We start from the raw sequence: 25,407 nt of genomic DNA on the forward strand, positions 1-25,407 counted from the left end.
CCCGCCGAGCAGCCGCGCACATGGCGCCGCCGTCTCCCGCCTGGCTTCACCGCGCACGCTCAAGTGCTCCTCCAGCCCCGCCCTGCGTTGCCATGGTTACCGCAACGCGCTGCCCGTGCGTGCAGCGCCACCATGGAGAGCCGCCCGGGACGGGAGGTCCTGCGAGAGCCCTGCAGGGATGGCACCGGAGCGGGGAGAGCCCCGCGGCGCTGAGCGGCACCCAGCACCTGGCGCGACGGCCGATGTGAGGGCGCTGGCGCGGGCCGTGCTGGGAGAGCCGCGCGGATGCACCTCCAGGGGGGCGCGGGGCTGCGGGCGGGGCCGGCGTCCCACCGGCGCTATGCCGGGCCGGGCGGGGTTCTACTCCTCCGCGGATTCCCGAATCTCCCCTATCTGTATCTATCAGTATATGAAATATTCCTACCTGTGTATTCCTTATCATGCGTATTCATGCATATATATATACATACATACATACATACATATATATATATATATATATATAAGCTCTTCTGGCTGCCTGCTGGCACATTATGGCTTTCACAGAACAGTAAGATGTTTTGTGTTTTGCTCTGAGTAAAAACTAAGACCTGAAGCTATTCTAAATAGGCTGCTTGGAAAAGAATTCGGGAGAAGCTTTGCAGGATATTGCCACTCCTGTGATGATAACAACAAACCTGTATGTTTTTAATAGGTACTGCGAGCATTCCTGCAGAAAGGTTAAAAAGTTGAGCTCGCCCTTTGGAGATGGAAGGTGCCTCGGAGAGCTGCTCCTCAGCTGTTCCAGCAGGAGCGTGGGCAGCAGAGCAGCCTCCTGCAGGGCCCAGGCAGGCTGGCAGCACGGAGCCGTCCGGTGAGGCCCTGCTTCACCCTGCTGCCAGCACGATGCAGGCAGAGGAGGGCTGCAAGCCACTGGCCTCCTGGGAGCAGGCAGGGGCAGCTCTGCGGGAGGCACCTGGAGAAGGACTCTGTCATCAGGAGGTGATGGGAGATGGCAACCAAGGTGTGCTCGAGCCACAGAACCCCTTCAGTGCGTCACCTGAGAATGCATCTCCTGTTGCCGTTACAAAGTCCTCTACATTACCTGAATTAAGAAGTTCAGAAAGGGAAGAAGAAACATCTCAAAATGCGTCGCTGTCAGAGAATGTGACAAGTTCAACAGGGACAGGTAAAGAAGTTGTTAAAATGTTGGACGTTACTGCTTTAGAGGGATTCTTTTGTTCAATCTGATTATGCCTTCTTACACTCTTGTTCTGTTAACATTTGCAGGTTCTTGGTTTTGAGGTGACTTTTAAAATTCTTAAATGAAACACGATTGAAAAGGCGAGGGATATATTGTTTATCTCACATTGTGATAGCAATTTATGGATTAATATGACATTTTATTGAGGGATTCTTGAATCAAGAAATGCATATGGCTTTTGTACAGGTATTTTAAAATAAGCAGCGCATATTCCAAATACAATGTGACCTGGTATCAATTTAGACTAGACCACAGCAATCACCTTACTATTTTACCTCCTAGGTCTCTTGTGACTTACCAGCCACCCTCCATGCCTTTCTCCTGCAGTCCCTGAAACAGTCCAGCATTTCCTGCACTTTGTTCTTCTCTCTTCTGGGTGTCCTGTCTTGCTTCCCCTTTTCAGTTCAGTGCCCCACTTCCTTGGGCCTTCAGAGCTGAAGGCAACAAATCCCATTCCACATGTGAGCACAGTGGCTGACCCTTCAGAATATGGAGTTGCTGACTGCCTTCTCTTGTCTGAATTGTGTTCAGATGCTCTTATTCTCCAGTAGCTGGCTTTCCCTTCCTGGGAAATGCACTGTACCAAAGCCAGATGATATGTCGTATCTCTAAATCAAACCAAATAATTTCTGGAGCATGAAGCTATGTAAATCTGGTTCAGAATGTAGTCTTTGAATAAACACCACAAAGTCAAATTCTGTGTGAAAAAAACACACCAATTCCACCATTGTATGCTTGGTTCTAAGTTGGAACAGGCTTTGGTAAGATTTTCAATAAAAGTTCACTGCGTATGTGGGTAACTTTGATTTAAAGTTCTCTATTTGCAAATAAAGATATTGACTTACTGTATCTTTTCTGATTGGAGTATGAATGAATTTTTATGTAATAACAGTAGCACGTTAGATCTCAAAGTGTGTAATAAATTTTTGTTGAAGAAAACTTTTTCAGCTCAAAAATCTGTATTTGTTCTCTCTTGCAGTGTTTCAGTAAAATCATCTGGGGATTAACTTGAAAAGCTTTTTTTTGTTGTTGCTTGAGAACAATATCATAAATTGTCCTTTTACCTTTTAGGAAGCATAATTCAAACTGTTATGTGGAGTAGGGCTGAATTTCATGAATTTACCCAGTCTGAGAAGTTGTGTCTTGACCTGGAACTTTTACCTAGTAAAGCAGCTCAACAGGATTACCATATGCCAGATGTCATCACTGTCAGAGTACAGATGGGTAAATGGCACCTTTAAATACGTATCTGTAGCTGTATTTGTATACCTATGGTTATCTACATAAAGATAGATAAATAAACAAACCTTCTGTAATCTCAATCTGTTACTGAAAGAAACAATATTTCTATCCTGTAACCTTCATTTTAGCAGATTCTGAGTCATTCCACGATGTAGCTGTGAAAATTGAAAGACCTACTTTTCGTAAACCATTTCTGGGTGGATTTAAGAACAGAGTAACAGGAGTGGAATTCCATAATGCAGGGTCACAAACGGTACCCAAAAAAAGACCTGAAAAAGGAACTACATTATTTTGTAGAGAAACACAGGTAATGGTCCAACAGTGTCTTTTTAAGATATATTTTATTTTGCCAAACAACAGAATGTTGACACAATTATTTCAAACAGGAATGAGGAAGTAAATAAATCAACAGTAAGTATGCAATTGAATATATTTAATGAATTTATATAATGTGTCTTGAGATTTGGGTTTATAAATAGCTAATTTTTCATTCTTTATTTCTGGAAATGAGAAAACAATCTATGTATTTTCTGATAATTTAACTTGTTTTTTTTTTTCCTAGACGGTTTTTGAAAGAAATAGATATCAACAAACAACAAATCCAACATCTACACAGATGACTAAAAGTGGCCTGTATGTGTCAAACATAAGTGACAAACTAATAACCCCTGGAAAGTACCTAACAGCAGAGGAATACCATAAGCGTCGACTTGAAGCAGTAAGTTCTCATATGTTTGCAACTGTATCTGCAAAGAATAGTAGCAAAAAGGTTATCTGAATATGTAATGAGTCTTCAGAGTGCTCCAAGAGGGATTTTAGCGGTGAACTTCAGAATATTCACGTTTCCTTATCTTTCTGATATAAGTGTGCGTGTGCACATTTACAATATTGGTGTTTTTAGCAACATTTGAGACATTACAGTTTCTTAAATATTAATCATTGTGAATTTGCTATTTTCTGTCTTAAGTTAAACTTTCATACATACTGTTAGTTATTACAATAGGTCTGTCCCATTCCCATTCTCTTGATCTCTTTTAGAAGGACCCGAACTCCCTGCCTAATGCCATGTATGACATAATAGCTAGAATATTGGATTAGGATTTATGTGACTTACATTCAACTTCTGGAGTTTATGGCTTTTTTTCCCCCTGTATTTATTTATTTAAGAGCAGACTATATATATATGCTATGGCCTTGAGGGTTCTTTTGGTTCAGAGTCTTTTGGTGCACTGAGATGCTCAGCGTAGCCGATTCTGACAACAGATGCTGTATAGTCATTGTACAGAGAATGTCTCTTTAGGCATTCTGAACTTCTCTTTGTAAACCACCTGTTCAGTCATTGCACACCAATCTTATTACTCCCTGTCATCATGTTAGCTTGGACGCTGCTTTGTGAATGCTCTAATTCCTAATTTAATTGCTTAAAATAAGCAGTCTGAGTCTTACTAAGTGGATGACAAGTTGGTTTCCCCAAGTGTCTAAGTGGGATCACTGTATTAATGTGGTTGACAAGATGCTTTTTAAATCTTGTTAAAATTTTCTGTAAGAAATTCTTATTTGGTTAGCATCAGCTGACAGCAGTAAGCATCTTGTTGGAATGGAACCCCAGTATCTAACTGTTTCCCCAGGACTACGAGAAAGTTTTACTGTGATCATTAGTGCTACTCACTGAAATCTGTAATGTATCTGTAGGTAACCTATAATGCTGCTCTGAATGTTACCACAGAATGATTTTCTTTATTTTTCACCTCAAAAGCAAACACTTTGCAAATGTATTCCAAAATACTTTCTCCCTTCACAGCGGCTTCTTATAACCAAAACTGGCCTTCAGGTTTTAATACCTTGGATATTAGTTAGTTTTCTGTATGTATTTTTTCACAGTACAAGAAAAACACAGGAGTATTTTTTATTGTTGATATATAACATTCTAAAATTATTTTTTAGAGTGCGTCTGTGTCAAGGAATAGAGCACAGTGGAGACATCAGCTGGTGCTGATTCAATTTGGTGGATTTGCACAGCACAGTGTAGTTCTGTTCTGAAATATTAACTGGAGACGTATCCAAGGAAATGTTAGATTAAGATACCTCTGGAGTTTAGCTGTATCAACATGGTTTTGTGTTTGATGGCCTTCTACACTGAATGATGCTTAATAAACTCAGAATGGCATTAAATTAACCTGGCTCAAGTGTTTTTGGTGCAGGTGCTAACTCAGCTGGCAGAAGTTCAGGCCTGTGCATTGTCCTCCCTACTCATGTCTAGGCTAGCTCCATAGTCTTTAATAGCAACATTTTTGATGGTGGTTATATATATATTTTTAAGTTTTGTCATAACAGCAGTGTTAATTTCATTTTTATTCTTTGTTTACAAATAAAATGTAGTTAATTTAATTTTGTGGCTATGCTTTTTTTTTTGTTTTGTTTTGTTTTGTTTTGTTATTTTCAATAAGATAATTAAATTTGCAAATATGAATCTAATTTCCTAATTTTGACAAAGCATAAATTGGTACTAAAATGAAGACCTCTGCCTACACAGCTGAAGGGAAAAAATTAAAGCAATACATGGCAGAAGGCAATTTTTAAGGGGAGCTTGAAAAAGAAAAATGACCTCCTCCACTGATTACACTCTTGCAGTTAACTAAAAAAGTAAGCGGGCTAGTGTTTAGACTAATAGTACATAACTGTTTTTAAAGCATTTAAATTAGCCTAGATACAAGACAAATCTTAGAAAATGTAGTTAAAATGCAGTTAAAAAAAAACAGTTAAGAACAAAATGCTGTGCTGTTTGATTTGAAATTGATGGTTCTGTGATATTTTATCATATGTAGGTAATAGTATTACAGAAATACTTTCGTCGTTGGCATGCTAGAAATATAGTACAAAACCTGAAGGAAAAAAAGAGATTAAGGCTGGCATGGGAAGCACAAGAAGTGTTACAAAGGGAAAAAGAGAAAGAAGACAAACTGAGAATGGAGCAGGAGAGAAAACTGAACCCTAAAACCAAAGAAGACTTCGACCTGCTTTACCACGCTTTAGAATGTAAGTTTTTCTTAAGGGAGCACTCCTAAGTCAGCAAAAAAGAGAGTAGTTTAGAAGCAAGTTTTTCTGGTTTTGGTTGATTTCTTTTCCTTTCTGATCAAGACGACCTGATACAGGTCAACAAGAAGAACGAGATTCTTCTATTGTTTTCTTCTAAGGATCAAAAGACTAAGTTAGTTCTGATGCATTTATGTCACTGAAAATAATGTCATGAAGAAATTGCAATTAAGATCCATCATTTGCCATTTAATTTTCATAATGGACTAAATTCTACCAAGAATTTTATGAAAGGTAAATGAGGTTCTTTGTTTCATGCATGTCCTCTTCTGCTGCTGTTTCTTCTCTTTCTAGTGTGTTTTATTCGCAGAGCTGCTGTAACTGCAGACAAAAATTTACAAATATTTACAAATATTTTAAAAATCTTTAAAAAATAAAAATGTTAAATCTTAAGAACATTTTTTTAAGTTCCTAAAGGGCATCATGAAATCTTTCTCCTAGCAGAGTGGATGGTGTCTGCAGACAAGCACTTGTAAACTTCCCTGGCAAAATAAGGTGAATGCTGCAAATAATTGGCATGAAGTCTTATACAAGAATGATCTCCTAAGTATAAAAAAAAATTAGCACATGCCCTTTTGGAAAAATGAAAACAACAGAAAGTAATGTGATGGCCTATATATTTGCATTGTCTCTTTGGACACCTCATTTTATCTAAGCTTGATTGGTCGCTTGTGGTTTAACTCTGGCAGTTTTTACATTGCTGTCCCTATAGCAGAACTGACGGAATGGATTCCCTGATTCATTGCAAAGCTACTGAACCTGCCTTAAACCATCCTAGCTATTTTTCCTATGGTAAACTGAGCATAAATTTGGCAGTATGTGTTATCCATAGAGCCTAAGCTCATCATTCAAGAAACCCCAAGTTATCCACTTATCTTTTAATTCTGTCATACTTTGTGTGGCATTGAACAAATTGCTTTGTCTAAATGTATAAATGACATAAATATTACTGTTCTTTCTGACAAATGTAAAAATTATTTCCAGTCTTAAGCTTTTAAAGCTTTTAAATTTGGGAAATTATATCTTCCTGGGATTTGTTGTTTTGAATAAGCACACTGTTTGTTGTTGTTGTTTTATATTCTTAGATTTAAAATGTATGGTTACATACATCTCTCTTGCCTAATTTAGTATGGTTGGATTCACAAACAATAAAAAAGTCCAGCTTTGCCTATTGAGGAAATCTGAGAAGCATTTGCCATTTCAAGAGCTGTGAAGGAATAAACTAAACACTGATATTTGAAATGTCTTTTAAACATTTTGTTGGAGATAATTGTCTAGTATCAATCATATTCTTTGGTCTTTGTTTACCACTGTTGACTCATTGCTTCTCTGGAGACTTGCAGTCATGCTCTTTATTATAATAGAGCTTAGTGGTTCTAGGAAGTCTTTTTTTTCCTACCTGCATCTGAAACTACTTTTACATTCTTACAGTGTCAACAGTCTACACAAGCTAAATCATTGTGACAGTAATAGAATGAGGTTATTGTCCTCTACAGATCTGTGAAGGTTATTGCTGCTGATCACAACATAGGGATACTATTACAACGTCAGCCAGGAGAAGCAATTATTTTTGGTACAAAAACTTACCTGTTGGTTGTATGGTGCAAATGAGATGTATCTAAATATTCTGTGTTTCTGCATATAGACACTTTCACTATTTATTTGAAAAGTATGAACTACTTCATTTGCTTTACAAACACTGGAATAAAAAATGCAAGTAAAATAGGCAAAATAGATAGTCTAAGAGGAATGTCTGACCTGATAAAATATACATGTTGAATTTGTAGATGAGTATGGGTAACATTTTGACAGGCCCTTCATTTTTGCAGGTACAAAGTTGCTTAGTGTATTTATTAACTCCACCTTTGAAGTTGCTGCCCCCTTCAGGCATACAAAGCCTCATGTGAATTAATTCTATGAGGAGCTTTTACTTGCTGAAATGGCTTTATTTAAAAATATATCTTTGGATACTCAGAACTTGTCAGACAGCTGTCACATTAATACCAAAGCTTGGAAAGCCTTAAGGAAATGAATAAAATATTTTAAAGTATAAAACATAAAGCATTGTAGATAAGGAAGCCACAGGCAGAAAATAAACTTTCTTCCCTTCCCTCCTCCTGCCTTTAATCTTACCTGATACAGGATGTTATAGCCTTTTTTTCAGTAGCTGTTCATCACATACTGGATTGTTTTCTTCACACTGTTTCTCTTTTGCATAACTATTCTGAAACAATAACTTATTGATACTATTCAGGAATGTGGAAGTTTTGGATCTCACAGAACTTCCTGCAAAAATCTTTGGATGTATTTGAAATGGAGCATTTCAACCCTTCAAAACCCTTCAAAATAGGCAGGAATTGTTATGATGGATGCAAAGGAAAGCAGTATTATGTAAATGGTGATTTTACTGAGAGATTTCTGTAAGGGTGTACAAGCTGGATGTCAGCAATTATAGTCAAGAAATGTGTACTGCAAAATAAGCCATGAGAGATGTGTCTGCATGTTAGTCATTCCATTTGGCTTCTACTTCAAAGTGCAGCAGGTACCTGTGGTTTGGTGATTTGCCCCTGAGTCAGAAGGCCAGATGTTTTTATAGCATCCACTGATTTACTTGCTGCTGTCATCAGCATGTTTGTATATCACTTCCCTCCATTGGAAGGGTTCTGCTGCAGAAGGGAGAGTAACATAATGATCATCTAATTATATATGTGCATCCATCAGCCTTCGGTGGCAAAAGATGATACCACTCAATATTCACTGTTAAGCCCTGAAGTGCTAAACTTGATTGTCAGTCAGTCTTGTTTGATCTCTACTCATTTCTGCAGGGAGAAGCTGTAGCACCGAATACTATTGGGACCACAGTAAGATTCTGTTCTTAATCTGTTGAGAAGATCACGGTGATCGATGTTTGGTTAAAAAGTTCCTAGTGTTCATCTTGTTTGGAGTAGTTTTTAGGTGCAAAATCCTAAAGAAATCACTGCACCACACATTTGCACAGAAGCTAAATTCTCACTGATTTTCCTGGCAGTGTGGTATTGATTTATACTTGCACTCTCAGAACATCTTTATCCTCAGCATTATTTTCTGTGCTGTTTTTATGTCTATTTTGCATAACAATCAATTTGCTAATACAAAAGCTTATTATTATTATTATTACTATAGAAAATATGCTATTTCTTGAATATGAAAGTAGAAATCTCACTGGAAAGCATCTTCTAAAAAACTACCCAGAATATTTGTATCTGTAGCATGGAGGCAGGAGGAGACAGAACGGATTAACAGAACTCTTACTGGAGCTGAAAGAAAGGCCGCACTTTGTGGACTTCTAGAACAAGAGACACAGCTGATTGCTTCCATTGGGAGACACAAGCTAAATGCAGATGAGGACAATCAACAGAAAGCAGTGCTGCACTTTCTGGATAAGGTCAGTGAAATAATTTTAGACTGAATATAAAGAAAGTTCCAACATACAAGAACAGAGAAGGTATCTGCAAACCATTTGCTAGAAGTAACTTTTGCAGCTCTGTGACTGATTATCAAAAGACAAACATTGCAACATTAAAATTGTGAGATCTACCATAGACACAACCAGTTGTGTATTTAATCTAAACAATTAGCACTGAGTGGATGAATTTTTTATCCTTTAACTGTCCCGCATCAAGGATGGAATTCTGACAGTGTTGTTAAGATCATTCTGACAGAATTCAGAAAGGCTGATTTGAGGTTATGAAACACAAGAACATTGCAAATCATTCTGTGTTTTGCATTCTGTGAATTAGAATGCTAGAATAATTCATGCAAGAAACTGTGATCTGTCTTAATCAGTTTTTGAATCTTTAGAAATCTGCCTATAAGCTCTTTCAAAAACATTCTGTTTCTCTAAATGAAACTAATGACTAGGTGACCTTCCCTCTGCTATCTTCATTCATTGCTTTTTAGAATGAAATGTTTGCTATTGCAGTTAAATGCAAAATTTAAGCATATATTTAGTATTTATAAAATTATAAAAGATTATATGGAGATAAAAAAAAGATTATAAAATCTTAAATCCCACAGAATTAATCATGTGATTTTTTTTTTTCGTTTTTCTTCCCTCAAAAAAGTTATCCTTCAGAAATTAGATTTATTGTTCATTTCTCCATTTAGGATAGGCCTTTGTTCCTAAGTCATCATTTCTGTTGGACTTGAAAGGAAATATTTATTCATTGTTCATGTATTGGATGAGAAAGCCAGGAGAGCTTTAATTGAATCTTATTGATCTCAGTGATTAATTGACTGCTCTTAGATGAGCAACAAATTTTACATGAGAATTTATTTTTGTATAATCTTGAGGACAAAACTTACTAAAAAAAATAAATTCAATTAATTCCGTTCATTCCAACAGCAACAGTTTAGAGTGAAATTAGATTCAATGGCTCTTTAATATAAAATACGAGAAGTTTTTTTTTTAAGTTAAAACAGTATCTCAGCAATCCATCCCTTAAGAAGAAAGGTTTTTGGTGTCTACTTTCATAGTTGTGAAATAACTATGAAAAAATATACTGCAGCAGCAAGAGTTTTAAAATATCTAAGTTCATTGTTTTTTTCAACTTTGACTACTTAGTTTTCAAAAAAGTGACTCTTTGGTACAAAGGAAATTTCCTTGTTTTTGTTATTGATGAATGGGAACCGGTTCACAAAAACTGATTTGGTAAAATATATGATCTTTCTCCATTATGAATATAAATTACTTATCTGAAGTATTGGTGGAACTGTTACGAGGTTTATTGCTGTGATGTGGTTGAATTCTCTATTACTGCTTTCAGGAGTGAAAAATGCTAGGAAACTAAATATTTAGAAATGATACCAAAATTATAAATCATTTCGTTGTTAAATATTTGCTTCTGCTATTTGACATTCTTCTGTCATCTCAGAAAAAGAAGCCTGGAACAGTTTAAAGTAAATATATTTCTTAACTTGGAATTCTTCTGAAACACCGTAATATTGTTTGTAATGATGAGACTCCTGTTTTGTTTTCAATAGAAAGCTGTTTAATTTCTTTGTTTAAAATTTATACAATATTCAGTTTTGATAAAGTAATGAGGAAAAAATGACAGAATTTACAGATATCATATCTTGAGTTGAATAATTTAAATGTGGTCATAATATAAGGGCCTGTGTTACAGATTGTATTCAGTGTAGAACATTGAGGCTGCTAGCTTATATATGGCTTGTGCAAACTGATGAGAAAACCCAGCTTTAATAGCTATTTCCTAGGCAAAGTTGTGCTCATTGACTCATTGTGCTCATATTGTAAGCAAATGACCCTTCTGTCTTAGAAAGAGTGGTTTCATTAGGAGGACCAAATGAAGGTAATGAATTCAAGTACTCCTTGGAAAACAGGGACAACATAATCAAATGTTATTCAGTATTGGACTCCCTTTTCAGTTGCTTTGTTTTCCTTTTGCTTACGTATTTTTATAATTTGGTAATTTATTTTAAAAAGAGAAAAACCCTATGTAGACTGTTCATATATGTTCTATCTAATATCCTTGCTGTTTTTATGACATCACCACAGAAGGCCTGTATATTTGATCAGAATAATGATCACAGAGATACTGGGGTGTTCTCCACAGAACTACTCAAGTATCTGAAGGCTCCATGTTGTGTTTCTGCATCTAACTTCCACTAAAATCACAAAGTGAAGTTCACAGATGTTTGTGAATACTCAAGTTTCAAATACAGTGAAAGTGAATAATTAACGCAGAGAATGAAGTTCAAAGTAACTGTCCCACTATATGATTGAGGACAGGGAATGGAATTGGGCAGTGATGGGGAGAGGGTTTTGAATGCTGTATTTCTGTTGGATTTAGATATCTACCTCCCTGGGTAAGTAGCCCTCAGAGCCAGTCCTGTAGAAAGAGGATGATGTTTGGACTTTTCAAACTGAGTAGTGCAGCCAATACCATGTAAGTTCTCACTGTCTTTAGCAGATAAACACGTGCAAAGAGAATTGAAGTAGTAAGCATATGTTATGTAGTTAAGTTAGCGAGCAGGGAGCTAGCCCAAGTATCCAAAAAGCTGTGAAGTCATCTTGTAATTTAGTTTACCAAAGTCTGTGCCTTCTACAGTTGTCTGTGCAGCTAGCATAAATAGAGCAGTTCCCTGGAAATGTTTTGTACTGCAGCTGACTTTGAGGGCTTAAATTTGCAATCTTTACAAAGTCAACAGTCCCATTGATCTTACTGATACTTCAGAGGGATTTATGACTGCAAGATGAAATACTGAGCAAATGTATTCTAACACCACCATCGGTAAATTTGTTCTAAAGGAGTAGAGCGTATCCTTGTAGGAGAGTATTATGTACTATTAATTTACTCTGAGATTTCATGACCTGCAATTTTAAACAAAGTGCGCAATTGAATGCTTGCTCTGGTGGAAAAGGTACTGTAAAGTATTGGCAATAGAATTAGATTTTGGTGTTAGTTAAGCTTTAAAGTCATGTCCCAATTTGCTCTGGTGAAACTTTATGTAACAATACACTTGTTCAGCTGGTTATAGTAGCTCAGTCGTACAAATTGTTTCTCAAGTGTGCACAACCTAAGAGATGGAAAGCATGTGATGGAAAAATCACTGAAATGGATACACAATACACACTCCGTGCCAGAGAACTACTTGAAATCTACCGCAGTGTTAGCATGAATGACATCCCGAAAGACGAGAGAAGAGATGTGCTGCTAACACTCAGAGGTACAGTGAAGGTATGTTTTTATTTTTCTATTTATGTTTGGATTTAAGCTGCACTTTCAAAAGACGTGATCATTTATGATTCTATGATTTAATTGTGTTGATACACAAACAATGCTTCTTCTGGCAAATAGGTGCCAGGGAAATCAGTTGGCAGCAAGAGAAAGCCTAGTCTACCAACTGGCGTGACAGAATGATTTGTATTCCACATGTACTTAAAATCCATGTTGCGCTTTGTGATGTACACATTTTTCTTCAAGATGCATTAGGATTTTAACCCCATGGCATTAGTCTTTGTGTGTGTGTATTAATACATAATACAAATTTAGTACAAAGTTCAGCTTAATATTTGTAACAAACTGATGCAAACCATGACAGAAATGTAAATGGCTATTACTGTACTTCTGTTTTTCTCAATTGCTTGACATATCGGCTTAGAACCTTGTCATCTTGGGGGGTTGGTCTCGATGCCCTCTAGAGGACCCTTCCAACCCCTACAATTCTGTGATTCTGTGATCTCTGTGGGTTTGTTGCCACTTTCTATGGCTGGCAAATACTGATATTCTTTTCTCTTATGCTTCACATCCCCGCTAGATGCTGCCACTATTCCCAGTGGAATAAAAACTTGTCTGCCTTTCTTTTAATCTTTCTCTCCTTTTTTTCATATTAATGTACAAAAAGAATACCAAGGTAAGTTTTCAAGTACTTGTGAGATGACAGCATTAAGAGTGACGTAGAATAGAATGCTGTTTCCTGGTTCTTACTGAATGAAACTAATGTCTTGCTCTTGGTTTTGATAATAGCAGAATTTGATTAAAAGTCAATATGATGTTGGGAGCATTGCTAATTTATGAACTTCTGTTCATCTTAATACAATTCAATACTGTGTAGTAAACAAATTCTAGAATTTCTGCAGATTAGCACTCATGTTTCAGGTGAAGAAACATTAACCTAAGTCATTTGATTTCTATGTCTGGAGTATCTCTAAGTATTTGGAGCACTGAAGGCACTAACTTCAAGCATGGTTGTAAGTCCCTTAGGCCTTTTGTATCATTTTTTTTTTTTCCCTTCCTTTCCCCCTTTCCTTTCTACCAGTGTATATACATTTCCTATCACAGTACCAAAGGAAGCTTCTTATTGAGATGCTTCTTCAAGCTTTTAGAGGAACAGAACAGTTTTCAGCCTCGTTTTAGAGGCATTATTTAGTGCCTCCAGATTTACAGTTCTTCCTAGCTTCAGTATATATGCAGGCTCATTGAAGCAAAATCTGTATGTATTCATGGTTTTTTGGTTTGTTTGGTTTTTATATTTTTAACTTCTTACATTAGTTTTCTTGGAGGTTATTTTCCTATTTCCACTAAGGGTTCTTTTATTGTGAACATACAGAGCTGTGACTGATGAATTACACAGAAGCTATAATTTGCTTTCATACCATTGTTAAGAGTTATGTTGTTTGTTTCTTTGTAACAATAAAGTTTTCTTTTCCTTTTTAATTCTGTTTTCCTTCAGGAACACAAATGTAAATTAACACAGGAAATAGTGGAATTAATTGACAGGGAAGTTGATCTTATGTCAAGAGAAGTAAAAGAATGCAACTTAGAAGGACTGAGGAAAAGAATTTGTACACTATTTCTTCAGTATATTAAAATTCCGAAGTTTAACCCTGAAGTTGCAAGGATACTTAAGGTAGTATTCCTAGACTGCAATCTGACTTAATGGCTATGTAACTAAAGATAGAGAACATAGATGAATGTTCTTTTACTTCCTATAACCTTTTGCTGTAGAATTGCTGTGAGTATTCCTCAAGAAGTCAAAATATATACAAGTATCACACAAATAAACTTATGCAGTCATTTAGGAGGCATAGGCATGTTTTTAACAATTTGTCAGGTAGCAGGGAGTAGAGAGCGAGCCAAGAGCTCCAGGTATGAACTGAAAAATCTGAGCATTTTAAGTGGCCTTACATATCTTCAAAATGTTAACAATAAATTTTAATAGCAAGTGGGGAAGCAGTAGAGAGATTTGAAAGAGTTTTTTTCTTCCATTGTAAGAAAGACAGTCCCCATGTGTCCAGAAAGGAAGAATATTTACTTCCTGAAAAGCAGAAACAGAGAGGAAGTAAACATAGTGGTAGACACCTGTTTTAAGTCTTCTGTTAAAAAAATAAAATAAAAATCCTTTTAAGTATTTTGAAATAAATCACTGGCTTTTAAATATTATTTCCTTAAACATACGTAAAATCTATTCTGTAGATTTGGGTGGTTCACAAGTAACAGTGAGATATGTTGTGAGAAAATAACTTCTTTCTTTAATTTCATCTTTTAGGTTCCACCAGATCCCTTAAAGCTTTATAAAAACGTTCACTTCTGTCGCAGTTGTGAAAATTACTTACCAGCTACTGAGTTTCCTATTCCTGCTAATTCCCGCACCATTGGCAGATGTCACTTCTGTTGCAAGCTTGATAATGAGGCTCGGCAACGAGAATCATTTCTGAAGTACAGACTGATTCTAGAAAGTCTCAGAAAGTCTGAAGCTGATTATAAGGATGATGCTAGAATTGTTTTCTTAGTTCAGGTAATGTCTACAAGAGCATTGCTAATAATGGAAACTGGCGGCTTGGATTATAATTTTTGTTTTGTGGATGTAACTGTCAGGAAGAGAAATAGGCTAAAAGCTATGAAAATTTCTTTCTGTGATGTTCAGTAGTATTAAGAGAAAGCACTTCAGCTCCTTAAGTATACCTGTACTTTCGAAAGTGGTTGCAAATAATACATTAAAAGAAATGGGATGTCCAGCTAACAGAATCAGATGATCCGAATTCTCTGGTACTGCCCTGGCCATCCTGTTGCTTAAAGATATTGGCATAATCTCAATAATGACTGTCGCTGAGACTCTGTCACTTTTAGCCAAATTAATTTCAAGTTCTTCTGTTTCAAGCTATAAATATCTAAACAGCCAAGATTTGTATATTCAGCTACTAATTTCCTTATTTTTTTCTCTAACATTTATTTAAATTGTTTCATTTTTTTCTGAGCTATTTGCTTTTTTATTCATCTCCCAACAACTGTCTGTCCTCTACCTCTATTCAGAAAACAGCTGTGGTTCATCCAGAAATGACTGTCACAACCAGAAGTCTTGCAGCAGCTATGAATTTATTCATTGCCCAGCTCAGTGCCAAAATAGGCTCTGATTGTATTGTTCGTGGATAGATGTAAGATTTTTGTGACAAAAGATTTTTCTTGCATGCTGATTCTAACCGTACTTGGGCTGAACACCATGAGTGCTACTAAGGCAAAAAAGCAGCTGGTGTGTGTTATGGAAGCTCCACTAAATTCAGTTTACTGTAGCTAAAGACCTGCTTTTTGCTATCAAAATGAACTAGTTCAGCAATGTGTCAAGTCCTGAGGCTGATGGGAGTGTTCCTTTGAACCAATGAATATGATGAACTCGTTTATCCATTCTTTGCCTTCACTCATTTCCCAGTCTCCATTGCTAAGTATTCTATGACGCTTGCTCTCAACTTGTCTGATGGTAATGGTTGAACGACTTTTCTGTTTCTTTGTGAGAGTAGAACAAGTTACCAGAGGGGAGGGACAGAGTGTCATGTGATATGAATTGTGAATTTTCACAGCAAAATGCATATCTACCTTAACAAAGTGCAGAAGTTGTCTCTGAAATCAGACTTTTCTCCATAACCAGAAAAAAGTTTTCACACAGAACAGGCTTTCGTCTAATTTACAGGCAGGAAAGGAAAATGACAAGTTAGTTTGTGGGTCTGTTTTAGATGGTACTTCATATACTTTAATGTAAGTTTTAGCCAATTATTTGAGATTCACAGCTTAGGACCAAAAAAAAAAAAAAAAAAAAAAAAAAAAAAAAAAAAAAGTGCATGCCAGTGTACTTTCAAATGTCTGGCTTCTTAAAAGAAGACACAGTTATTCAAAATGTTATTCAAAATGTGGTGAAAAGGAGGAAATACTAAAAATATACACCAATTAATGAAAGCTAATAAAGGAGGACCAGATTTAAGACCAGATGTAGCAGCAGTCTTATGTTCTTGGAACCAGTAAGCATATAGTTGTTACAATGGATGTTCTAAGCCCATCCTTTATCATACATTTTTTTCCTGGCAACAATTTAGGTGGGTTCCTGGATTTTGGAAGCAAGGTAATTGAGAATACATGAGACTTCATTTCACCAAAGCATTGTGTTGGTATACTTCCATCCATATTTTGCCAGGGTTCTAATAAGTAAGATGGAAACACTAATTTAAGTAATGATTTCTCCTTAGAGGAATGAGCCTTTTTAAATGGCTTGCTGGAGGAAAACCTGTTTAAATTCTGCTGAATACAGGCTCCTGTAGAGAACGATCTTCTAATAACATTTCCATGACTGAGACAGAGAAGAATCAACGTAGGGTGACTGAAAAACTCACCAAGTTCAGTGGCAACTGCTCGCCTAATTTTTTTTTTGTTATATATGATTTTTTTTTTAATCAAGAATTTGTGGTTATTTCAGATGGCTAATAAAAATTAAACAAATTAAGATCAATATAAATTAACTTGAAAAGTATACCTAAAGATCTTTCTGTACCAGAGAACTTTTACACACAGCCCTTCCATTATTTTTTGTTAATGTTGTAGCATAACTACCTGATCTTTGGTGACCACATCTGGTAAAATGAATAACAGTATCATGAACACAGTATGCCAATAAGAGACTGAGAGCAAAAAAGCTGAGTGGGCCGTGATTTAAGGTCTGTAACAGGGAGAACTTTTCATTGTTGTAATTTTCCACATTTTTCAGGCCAGATTATTCTGATTATATGTAAACTTTAAGTAATTTAGTAGTATAATAACTTATTTATTCAATAACAGTAATTCTGAACTCTTGAATGGGGGATAAAAGGGATGGATTATTATCATCAACCAAAGAAGTCTGAACAGGTTAAAGCATGCTACAAGAGAAAGAAAATGAGATCTAAGAAGCTTTATAAGAGCATTTATGCAATTAGGATGTGAAAGGAAGATAAGAAATTTCCACTGGCAGAAATAATCCAAGTAAGAATGCAGCATTTTAGCTATGATGTATGAAAAATTTAGTTAATAGTTCCATGCCCTGCTTAAGGAAGATGCAAGTCTAGATATTCTTCAACCAAGCGATTGTGTGACATGCATAGAAGTATTTTACTCCAAAGTCTGGACTCTTAAATGGTTACCATTTTTGCTGTAGAATGAAATACGTTTCACCTTTCTTGCTCTTGTTTTCCATTTCAGCAGCAGCATCTGCAGTACATGATTGAGAACATATGGGGCTGTCAGTCAGCTCTTAGTTCTTGCAATGACCTCTATGATTTGGTTATGGTCAGATGGGAGAAGCAGCAAGAGTGGTCTCCATGGAACACTATTCTCCTCACTAAAGATGAAGCTGATGCACATCTTAAGCTGCATAACCTTCAAGAGGTAATATCTGATGGCTTATATTTTTCCAGTAACTCTACTGTTCTAGTAGTATCCTGTGAGTAATGATGTTTGGCCAAAGACTTCGCACTCATTTATGTTTAAATTGTCCCAATGTAACTATTGATCTAGCATGGACTTCAGATGGTACTCGTTTTGGAAATGTTGAGATTATCTGAGAGCTAAATTGACAAAGCAAATAAATGACTCTCTGAAAGAAGGTTTTGTTTTGGGAACAAAATACAGTAGGGAACTCAAAATGTAAAGGGAATTTAACAATCCATATTTGTTCTGTGCATGCCCAGCTTTTGTTTTCAAGCAGACACATTCTTACATGAGTATTACCTTTAAAAGTTAGAATCAGTTTAATGATGGAAATTCCTATATTAAGTCCTCTGTCTCACTTCCAGTCAACAGTGCTCTCCAGGCAGTCTGAATCTAATAATACACCTTTGCATCCATAAATCTATCTTCCTGGCATGATGGCAGGCAAATGTTCTGTTTATGCATTTTCCTGGTTTAACTTCTTAAGGCTGGATTGTCATTGTCAGATTTTTTAATTTGATTAAGTCCAAAGCTTAGATTTGACATTTTAATATGAATGATAAATACTAGTAAAAAAAAATTTCATTGCTTTTACACAATAGAAATAGAAATATTTTCTGATTTGGACTTATACGTTCTCTGTAACTGAATTTATTCCAAACAATGAAACTTAAACTATATGAGATAGCATACAGAGTGAATTTCTTCTGCATTTTTACATTTTTCCATGTACAATGAAAGTAAGCAAACTTCATCTGTGACAACAAGTAACAGTCTTGTATTTCATGTGTTATTAAATGTGTTTTAAGCTGGTATTCACTCTATAATTATCATAGAATCATAGAATCTCCGAGGTTGGAAACGACCCACAGGATCATCCAGTCCAACCATCCGCCTATCACCAATAGTTCTCACTAAACCATGTCCCTCAACACAACATCCAAACGTTCCTTAACACCTCCAGGGTTGGTGACTCCACCACCTCCCTGGGCAGCCCATTCCAGTGCCTGACCACTCTTTCAGAGAAGCAGTATTTCCTAACACCCAGCCTGAATCTCCCCTGGCACAGCTTGAAGCCAATTACAGACTCTTGAAAAGAACCATTAATTTTCCTATTCCAAATGCTTTCATTCTAAGTTGGAAATGAAAATTTTTGAACTGTTCAGTCTTCTGTATGACTGATAATGAGCAGCAGGATAACAGGGAAAGGCCTCCACATCTGCTTTAGTGGAGGTGGGAGATAGGCCAGAAGAGCAGCAGATAAGGTATATAATCTATTTTAAAGCTGCATGTTATTTTCAGTTATCTCTTGATGCAGAAATGGAAGTGGGCCAGCGAGGAGTTGCTTTGCTTCAGCGGTAATGGCCAAAGCTTTGTTTCAAAAAATGTTTGTGAAATAAGAGAAAATGAGGCAAAGCTAAAATGCTGTAAGTTGAATCATTGTTTGTCATTCTTTGAAACAAAGAAAGTGGCCTCTTAAGCACTTTATTTAGTAGTGATTCTACTTCATAACTATGGCTAAAGAGATAGCAAAAAAATATTTTTTTTCAACTAAATATTCTGGCTTTATACATCATCCTCTGTGCTAGTACTGATCATGATACATCAGGAAAATACGCTGACTCAAACACAGTGAAGTGCTTGCTGCCATGGTTATTTGTGAGTAACCATTCTGATTCTTACCAAGGAAATTTCACATATTAATTACCTTGCAAGTGCTGACGTTTAACCATTTCCATTTTTGAAATTTCTTACTTGAAAAGAAATAAATGGAACTTACCTCGGGTGGATAAAAAACTGTTTTTAACAGATGATTACAATTTCACCAGGAGTGGTTAGTGATTTTCACCATAAGGTAGCAGTATAGAACTGTAGAATGTTTTATTTCATTCTGTATTAGATATGAATACATTATATGGTTTACTTCAGTAAAGGTTTGCTATTTCTATTGACTAAAATATAAAGCAAACAAGTATATTGCTGAATATTTTAATTGTATTTAATAGGATTTGGATTTTCTTTCCTTTCAGGCTTATGAAGCATCATTTATTCATGCAATAAAGCATAAGCATATCCGGGCAAAAAAGTACTTTGCTCAGATCCCAGTGATGACATCACTTTTCCCCAGGAGTGACAAGCAGGCTAATGCAAGTTAATTTTTAATAGCTATCCTTATTCCTACTCATATGAAAACGTAACTCTTCAGATAACAGGTGTCAAAGAAGTTCACTGAATTATGTACTAATACAATTCCTCTGTTTTTAAAGAAATATGTTGTTTTCCCAACACCTAAACTGCTTTTCATAGATCAAAATAAAATTCTGAGTATAAAATAATTTGATCCTTACCAATCCATGTAACTGCATTTCATGCTTTGTAGCCTCATTATTTAAAAGGTAGATAATTGATGGTGAGATGTTTACATTCATGAGCCATGACTGTTTGGTTATGTATGCCTGTGTTACTTGGAATATTTTGTTTGCAAACTAATATTTTTGATGAGGTAATTAAGCTAAATCTTTGTTGTCTTTTACTTATAAAAGTAACAATAAATATATGAAATTTATTTCTCTGATTTTAAAACGTTTGGCAGAAAACCCAGCAAAAAACCACCAAATCATAACCTATCAAAAACCAAAATTGATATTCTCTTCCAAAAGAAGCAGTTATGCCTTGGAAACATTGGTGTAAAAAAGTCAGCCATCTTTTTGTGGCTCATCCTGTTGGTCATAATGGAACTGTCAGAATGCAGTTATCGGATCCAAGATCTTGAAGTTATTGTGAATCAGGCTTAACATTTGAAAATACACAGTGCAGACTGTTCAGAACTTGTTTATCTTTTGAGAGGCTTGCGTTATTTAAAGTAAAAGTTAATTGCCTCCCTAAACTTACACAGTTACATTTATGTTTGATTACAGTTAGAGAGGAAAATATTTTGTGGTGTACATTCATAGAACCATAGAATGGTTTGAATTGGAAGGGGCCTTTGAGATCATCTAGTTTCAACCCCCTGCTATAGGCAGGGACACCTCTCTAGGACCCCTTTGGCTAAGCCTTGAATGCTTCTAGGGAGGGAACATCCACAGCCTCACTGCTCAGCCTGTTCCAGTGTCTCACAACCCTCACAGTAAAGAATTTCCTCCTGATATCTGGTCTAAATCTACCCTATTCCACTTTAAAGCCATTTCCCCTCATGCTGTCACTACATGCCCTTATAAAAATATGTGGAACTGTTGGACCTTCTCTGTTTCAGCCTTCCAGTACTTAAAGTGAGCTTATAAACAGAAAGGCGATTGACTTTTTACACAGGCAGATAGTGATAAGGAAAGGGGGAGCATTTTTTAAACTAAAAGAGGAGAGATTGAGATTATGTATTAGGAGGAAATTTTTACTCAGAGATGGTGAGGTGCTGGCACAGGCTGCCCAGAGAAGCCGTGGATGCCCCATCCCTGCAGGTGCTCAAGACCAGGCTAGATGGGAACCTGGGCAGCCTGAGCTGGTGGGTGGCAACTCTGCCCATGGCATGGGAGATGGAAGCAGATGGTCTTTAAGGTGCCTTCCAACCCAAGACATTCTATGATTCTGTGAATTGCTTAGGGCTTTATCCATTTGTACCTTCAAAAAGTTCACGGATGGAGAATGAACAACTTCTAGTAGCAATCTGATCTGGTGCCTGACTGTCCTCAGCTTAAAAAAGAAATCTACACTCCTATCCAGTTGAAAGCTGCTTTCTTTCAGTGAAGTCTGCTGTCTCTTTTACTGTGCACACCTGCCTTAATTTTCATAATCTCTTTGTAAATTTCAGAAAGCTTCTATCAGGATTTTCCTAAACCTGTTGTCTAGGCAGAATAAGTACAGCCTCTCCTTCTACATCAAGTGCTTCTGCCTCCTTTGCTTCTCAGTGGAATGCTGTTGAACTTGCTCCATTTATTGTAGTCCTCTTGATTTGAGGGACATGAAATTAGATGCAGAGTTAAGAATTCATTCTTGAAGATCTCCAGATTCTACATTCAGTTAAGCATTAGCAACCAAGCCTGTTTTAGCCTGCCAAAGAATTGCTCACAAACAGGTTTTTTTGTTTGGTTATGCAAAAGTCCAGTTGACTTTTCTGGGACATGGCTGTCTTGTGATTTTGAACCATTCAGAGGAAGAAAAAAACTGTCACAGAATCATAGAATGATTCTCATAGTTCTCACAGAACTACCTGCATACAGAACATACAGTGAAAACTCATGTCTTCCTTCAAACTAGTGTCCAAAAATGGCTTTTGAAAGCATAGAAGTTGAGTGTTTTGAAGAATGTGGTATATTGAAAAGAACATTTAAAATTAAAAACGCATTAAAATAGCAATTTATTGGTTATCTTGTCGAAACTCTTTGTTTGATAAAAGCCAAATGCTGTCACCTCAATTCTAAAATAGAATGACTTTTAAAATCTAATGATTGAAATTATCATACAGAATTTCATGTTACGTGTGTTGCTCTGAGAGTAATTACAAAAAGCACAGTAACACTACATGATAGAACGAATTCTCAGCTATAACATACTGTTTTTCAACATAGTCACTACTATTGGCCATGCATTTTCACCACAACAAGAGCCTGCATGCCATGCTTGTAAAAAAATCTGCTGACATTGCTGCTGAAATGCACCACCCACTGCCTCACTCTTGGTCTCCACCAGTGTTCAGCAAATGTTGAAGATTGTCAGTGGATGCCATTTTTTTCCACATGGAGGAATTCAAAGGAGTGATACACCTTTGTTTTATATACCATTTATCACACTGCTCCTTTGCTGCCATCCATTGTGTGGTAACAAAATATAACAGCATATTGGTGGGAAGATTCAGTCTCTACTGCCTTACCACCAACATGATGGTGGTACCACCGCCTCTGATGTTGTTGGCCAAGATAATAAAACAAGAGGCACTACTTTTGGAACAACCCTAATAGTCTTCTCTGACTGCTACTTTTGTCATCTGACATGTGGTTTTTATATTACTGAATTTCAAAAAAAAGATTTTTAGCATGACTTGTTCATAGCATTTATGATTGTATTATGCTTTGAAAAGGCATTAATTTGAAACTTTTCTATAATAACTATTATACTGCCTTGGTTCGCTTGTTTATATAAGCTACAAAGGATGCTGGACAGGTATGAAGGATGTAAGTTTTCTCTGCATCAGAGGTAAAGAATGGAGATTCCAACTCAGGAGATCAGGGTCAGATAGAGACATTCTATTTCTAGGAAGTGTTTTCTGGGAAATCTGCCTGGGCTCATTTACCTTCAATTGTCATTGCTTTTCATCAGGAGAAGAAAACTGTTCAGATAAAGGGTCAGATCTGCCAGTTTCTATTAGAACTGAATAAATGCTTTAAAAGCACAGCTGATCATCATTTCTTGAACTTCAGACTTACACAAAAGATGATTTTGGAATCTATTTGTGTAATAGTCCCTGCTTTGGAGCTTAGATTTTTCCTGGATAATGTGAACAAATTATTTTACAATTATTAATTATTAATACAATTATTTTAACATCAGTGCCTCTTCAAAGGATAACAGACTGAGATGAAATTCTGACCTCCTTTTGCTTTGGGAATGTGGCTTATGAAATCTTAAATTCTACCTTAAAGGTTGAGTCCACAAGGACTCCAGAAATGGTGGTGAGAAATACTGGCTTTGCCTCAGTTCTTTCCCACCATACGAACAAGATTGGCCCATATGGCTTGCATTTCTCATTCTCCACTAGCAAAGACACCTGGACAGTTAACACCTGAAGTTTACTTTGCAGGACTCTGTTGTGAGCAGGGCTTTTCAAAAATGAAGGAAAATTTGCCTTCTCACTACCCACTAGAAGCATTTCCAGAAGAAAAAGTTCCAGCCTTCTCCCACATACAGAAGTGGGTAAGATGTGAGTTTGGCAAAGAACAGGCATTTTTCCTACCCACTCCCAAGAGAAAACACTGCTTTTTTCATGATGTAAATTTCCCTATTTATTTCCCAAAGGAAGAGGAACTCAAAGTAATCATTCTTTCCACCTTCTTGACTCCAAAAGGTCTCCCAATTAAGAAAGCATTAATTCCCTTCTTGTATTATAATGTGATTGCAAACACTGATAAAATGGTATTATAGACAAAATATGTGAGAGTAGCAAAACACTTGCTAGCCAGTATTTGGCATAGTGTTGTTTCTTACTGAAAATGTATTTTCTAATGGTAATAGATACATATATATATAATATATATAATATATATACATAATCTAAATCTTGATTTATTTAAAGCCTAAATTTGAATAGGCTTACTTTCTGAGCTAGGTGAAAAGATTCAGTACCGTCTTAGCTCCCAAACCTATGGCTACAGAATCGTATTTGTATATGAAATGACTGGCATTTATTTTTATCACTGGTCTGTACACAATTTTTTTAGCTTATCTTGCACTGTAAATCGTCCTTGTTACAAGAGTGATTCTAGTCTGATTTACAGTCCTAACTTTACCGTCATCCCGCAGAGATCTGGCATTCATGATTCTTTATATTCAGCAGTTCTTACATCAGGAATGTTGAATAATGAAGTTGAGAGAATTAGTTTTTTTTTTCTAAAGAAAAGCTTTCAGGAACTCTTGGAAGAGGTCCAGAGGAGGGCCACTAAGATGATCAGAGGCTGGAGCACCTATGAAGAAATGCTGAGGGAACTGGGCTTGTTTAGCTTGGAGAAGAGAAGGCTACAGGGTGACCTCATTGTGGCCTTCCAGTACTTGAAGAGAGAGTATAAGCAGGAGGGGAACAGCTTTTTACAAGGGTGGATAGTGATAGCACAAGGGGGAATGGTTTTAAACTGAGACAGGGGAGCCTTAGGTTAGATATTAGGAGGAAGTTTTTCACACATTGGTGACGCACTGGAACAGGCTGCCCAAGGAGGCTGTGGATGCCCCATCCCTGCAGGCATTCAAGGCCAGGCTGGATGTGGCTCTGGGCAGCCTGGTCAGTGACCCTGCACATAGCAGGGGGTTGAAACTAGATGATCACTGAGGTCCTTTTCAACCCAGGCCATTCTATGATTCTATTATAATTAAGCCTACTTCATTTTATTCATCCCATTTCTTTCCATTATTTTTGAGTTCCACATTTCATTGCTGACAGGATGAGAAATATCTGGGATATGAGATATGAATACAGTTGTAAAAGAAAGCATGCATAAATTCAGAAGAATGGGTATGAGTAGAAGGCAAACACAAGGTATGTCAGTATTGCAGCTTCTTTTAATAAAATTATTTTAATTGAGATAAATAGTGATGAAATTATTTTTTTCTTTATTGCAGCTTTATAACTATTTCAGAGCATTTTTGCGTTTCAGGTTTTTGGAGTTGTGCTAGATTAAAAAAAACAACTTCATGTACAAGCAGTTTTAAACTTGTATTCAAGAACACCTGTGGATTTTCAAGGAGAAACTGGTATGGAAAATGCACACTCAATGCATGAGTAAATCAAGTGTGCTTTTGTGTATATTGGGATATCAGTCTGTATTGTATTTAGGTTCCTGCTCGTGGATAAAAGAACTTCTGTGATCTCGTCTCATTTTAATTAATTCAAAGAAAGGA

At 36.5% G+C, this 25,407-nt stretch overlaps 1 protein-coding gene across 6 annotated transcripts; it reads left to right on the forward strand.

The window, feature by feature from the left end:
- The first annotated feature begins 178 nt into the window (after positions 1-178).
- IQUB (IQ motif and ubiquitin domain containing) lies at positions 179-25,180 on the forward strand. Of its 6 annotated transcripts, none has more exons than XM_042872771.1 (12): positions 179-244; positions 695-1,168; positions 2,315-2,467; positions 2,614-2,792; positions 3,048-3,203; positions 5,311-5,521; positions 8,827-9,002; positions 12,148-12,318; positions 13,814-13,990; positions 14,630-14,878; positions 17,581-17,766; positions 19,839-20,144. In XM_042872771.1, the coding sequence occupies exons 2-12, from the start codon at positions 748-750 to the stop codon at positions 19,962-19,964; spliced, it is 2,205 nt and encodes a 734-aa protein (XP_042728705.1). In that variant the 5' UTR covers positions 179-244; positions 695-747; the 3' UTR covers positions 19,965-20,144. The 6 variants fall into 6 exon arrangements, 5 of the variants coding, with proteins under 5 accessions (XP_042728705.1, XP_042728707.1, XP_042728704.1 ...); XR_006179242.1 differs by lacking the exons at positions 179-244; positions 19,839-20,144 and adding exons at positions 24,950-25,045; positions 25,164-25,180 and having other exon boundaries at positions 536-1,168; XM_042872773.1 differs by lacking the exons at positions 179-244; positions 19,839-20,144 and adding an exon at positions 24,950-25,090 and having other exon boundaries at positions 536-1,168.
- Positions 25,181-25,407: the final 227 nt, after the last annotated feature.

This window comes from Lagopus leucura, unplaced genomic scaffold (assembly GCF_019238085.1).
Source record: "Lagopus leucura isolate 7727_CA_CO unplaced genomic scaffold, USGS_WTPT01 Super-Scaffold_100008, whole genome shotgun sequence".
Classification (NCBI taxonomy): domain Eukaryota; kingdom Metazoa; phylum Chordata; class Aves; order Galliformes; family Phasianidae; genus Lagopus; species Lagopus leucura.

What these genes read in the sequence shown, in the direction of transcription:
- IQUB (XM_042872771.1), top strand. Translation starts at nt 748, where the DNA reads ATGGAAGGTGCCTCGGAGAGCTGCTCCTCAGCTGTTCCAGCAGGAGCG. An exon ending in CACTGTCAGAGTACAGATGG is followed by an intron (nt 2,468 to 2,613) that starts GTAAATGGCACC and finishes CCTTCATTTTAG; the next exon opens with CAGATTCTGAGTCATTCCAC. An exon ending in ATAAGCGTCGACTTGAAGCA is followed by an intron (nt 3,204 to 5,310) that starts GTAAGTTCTCAT and finishes TATCATATGTAG; the next exon opens with GTAATAGTATTACAGAAATA.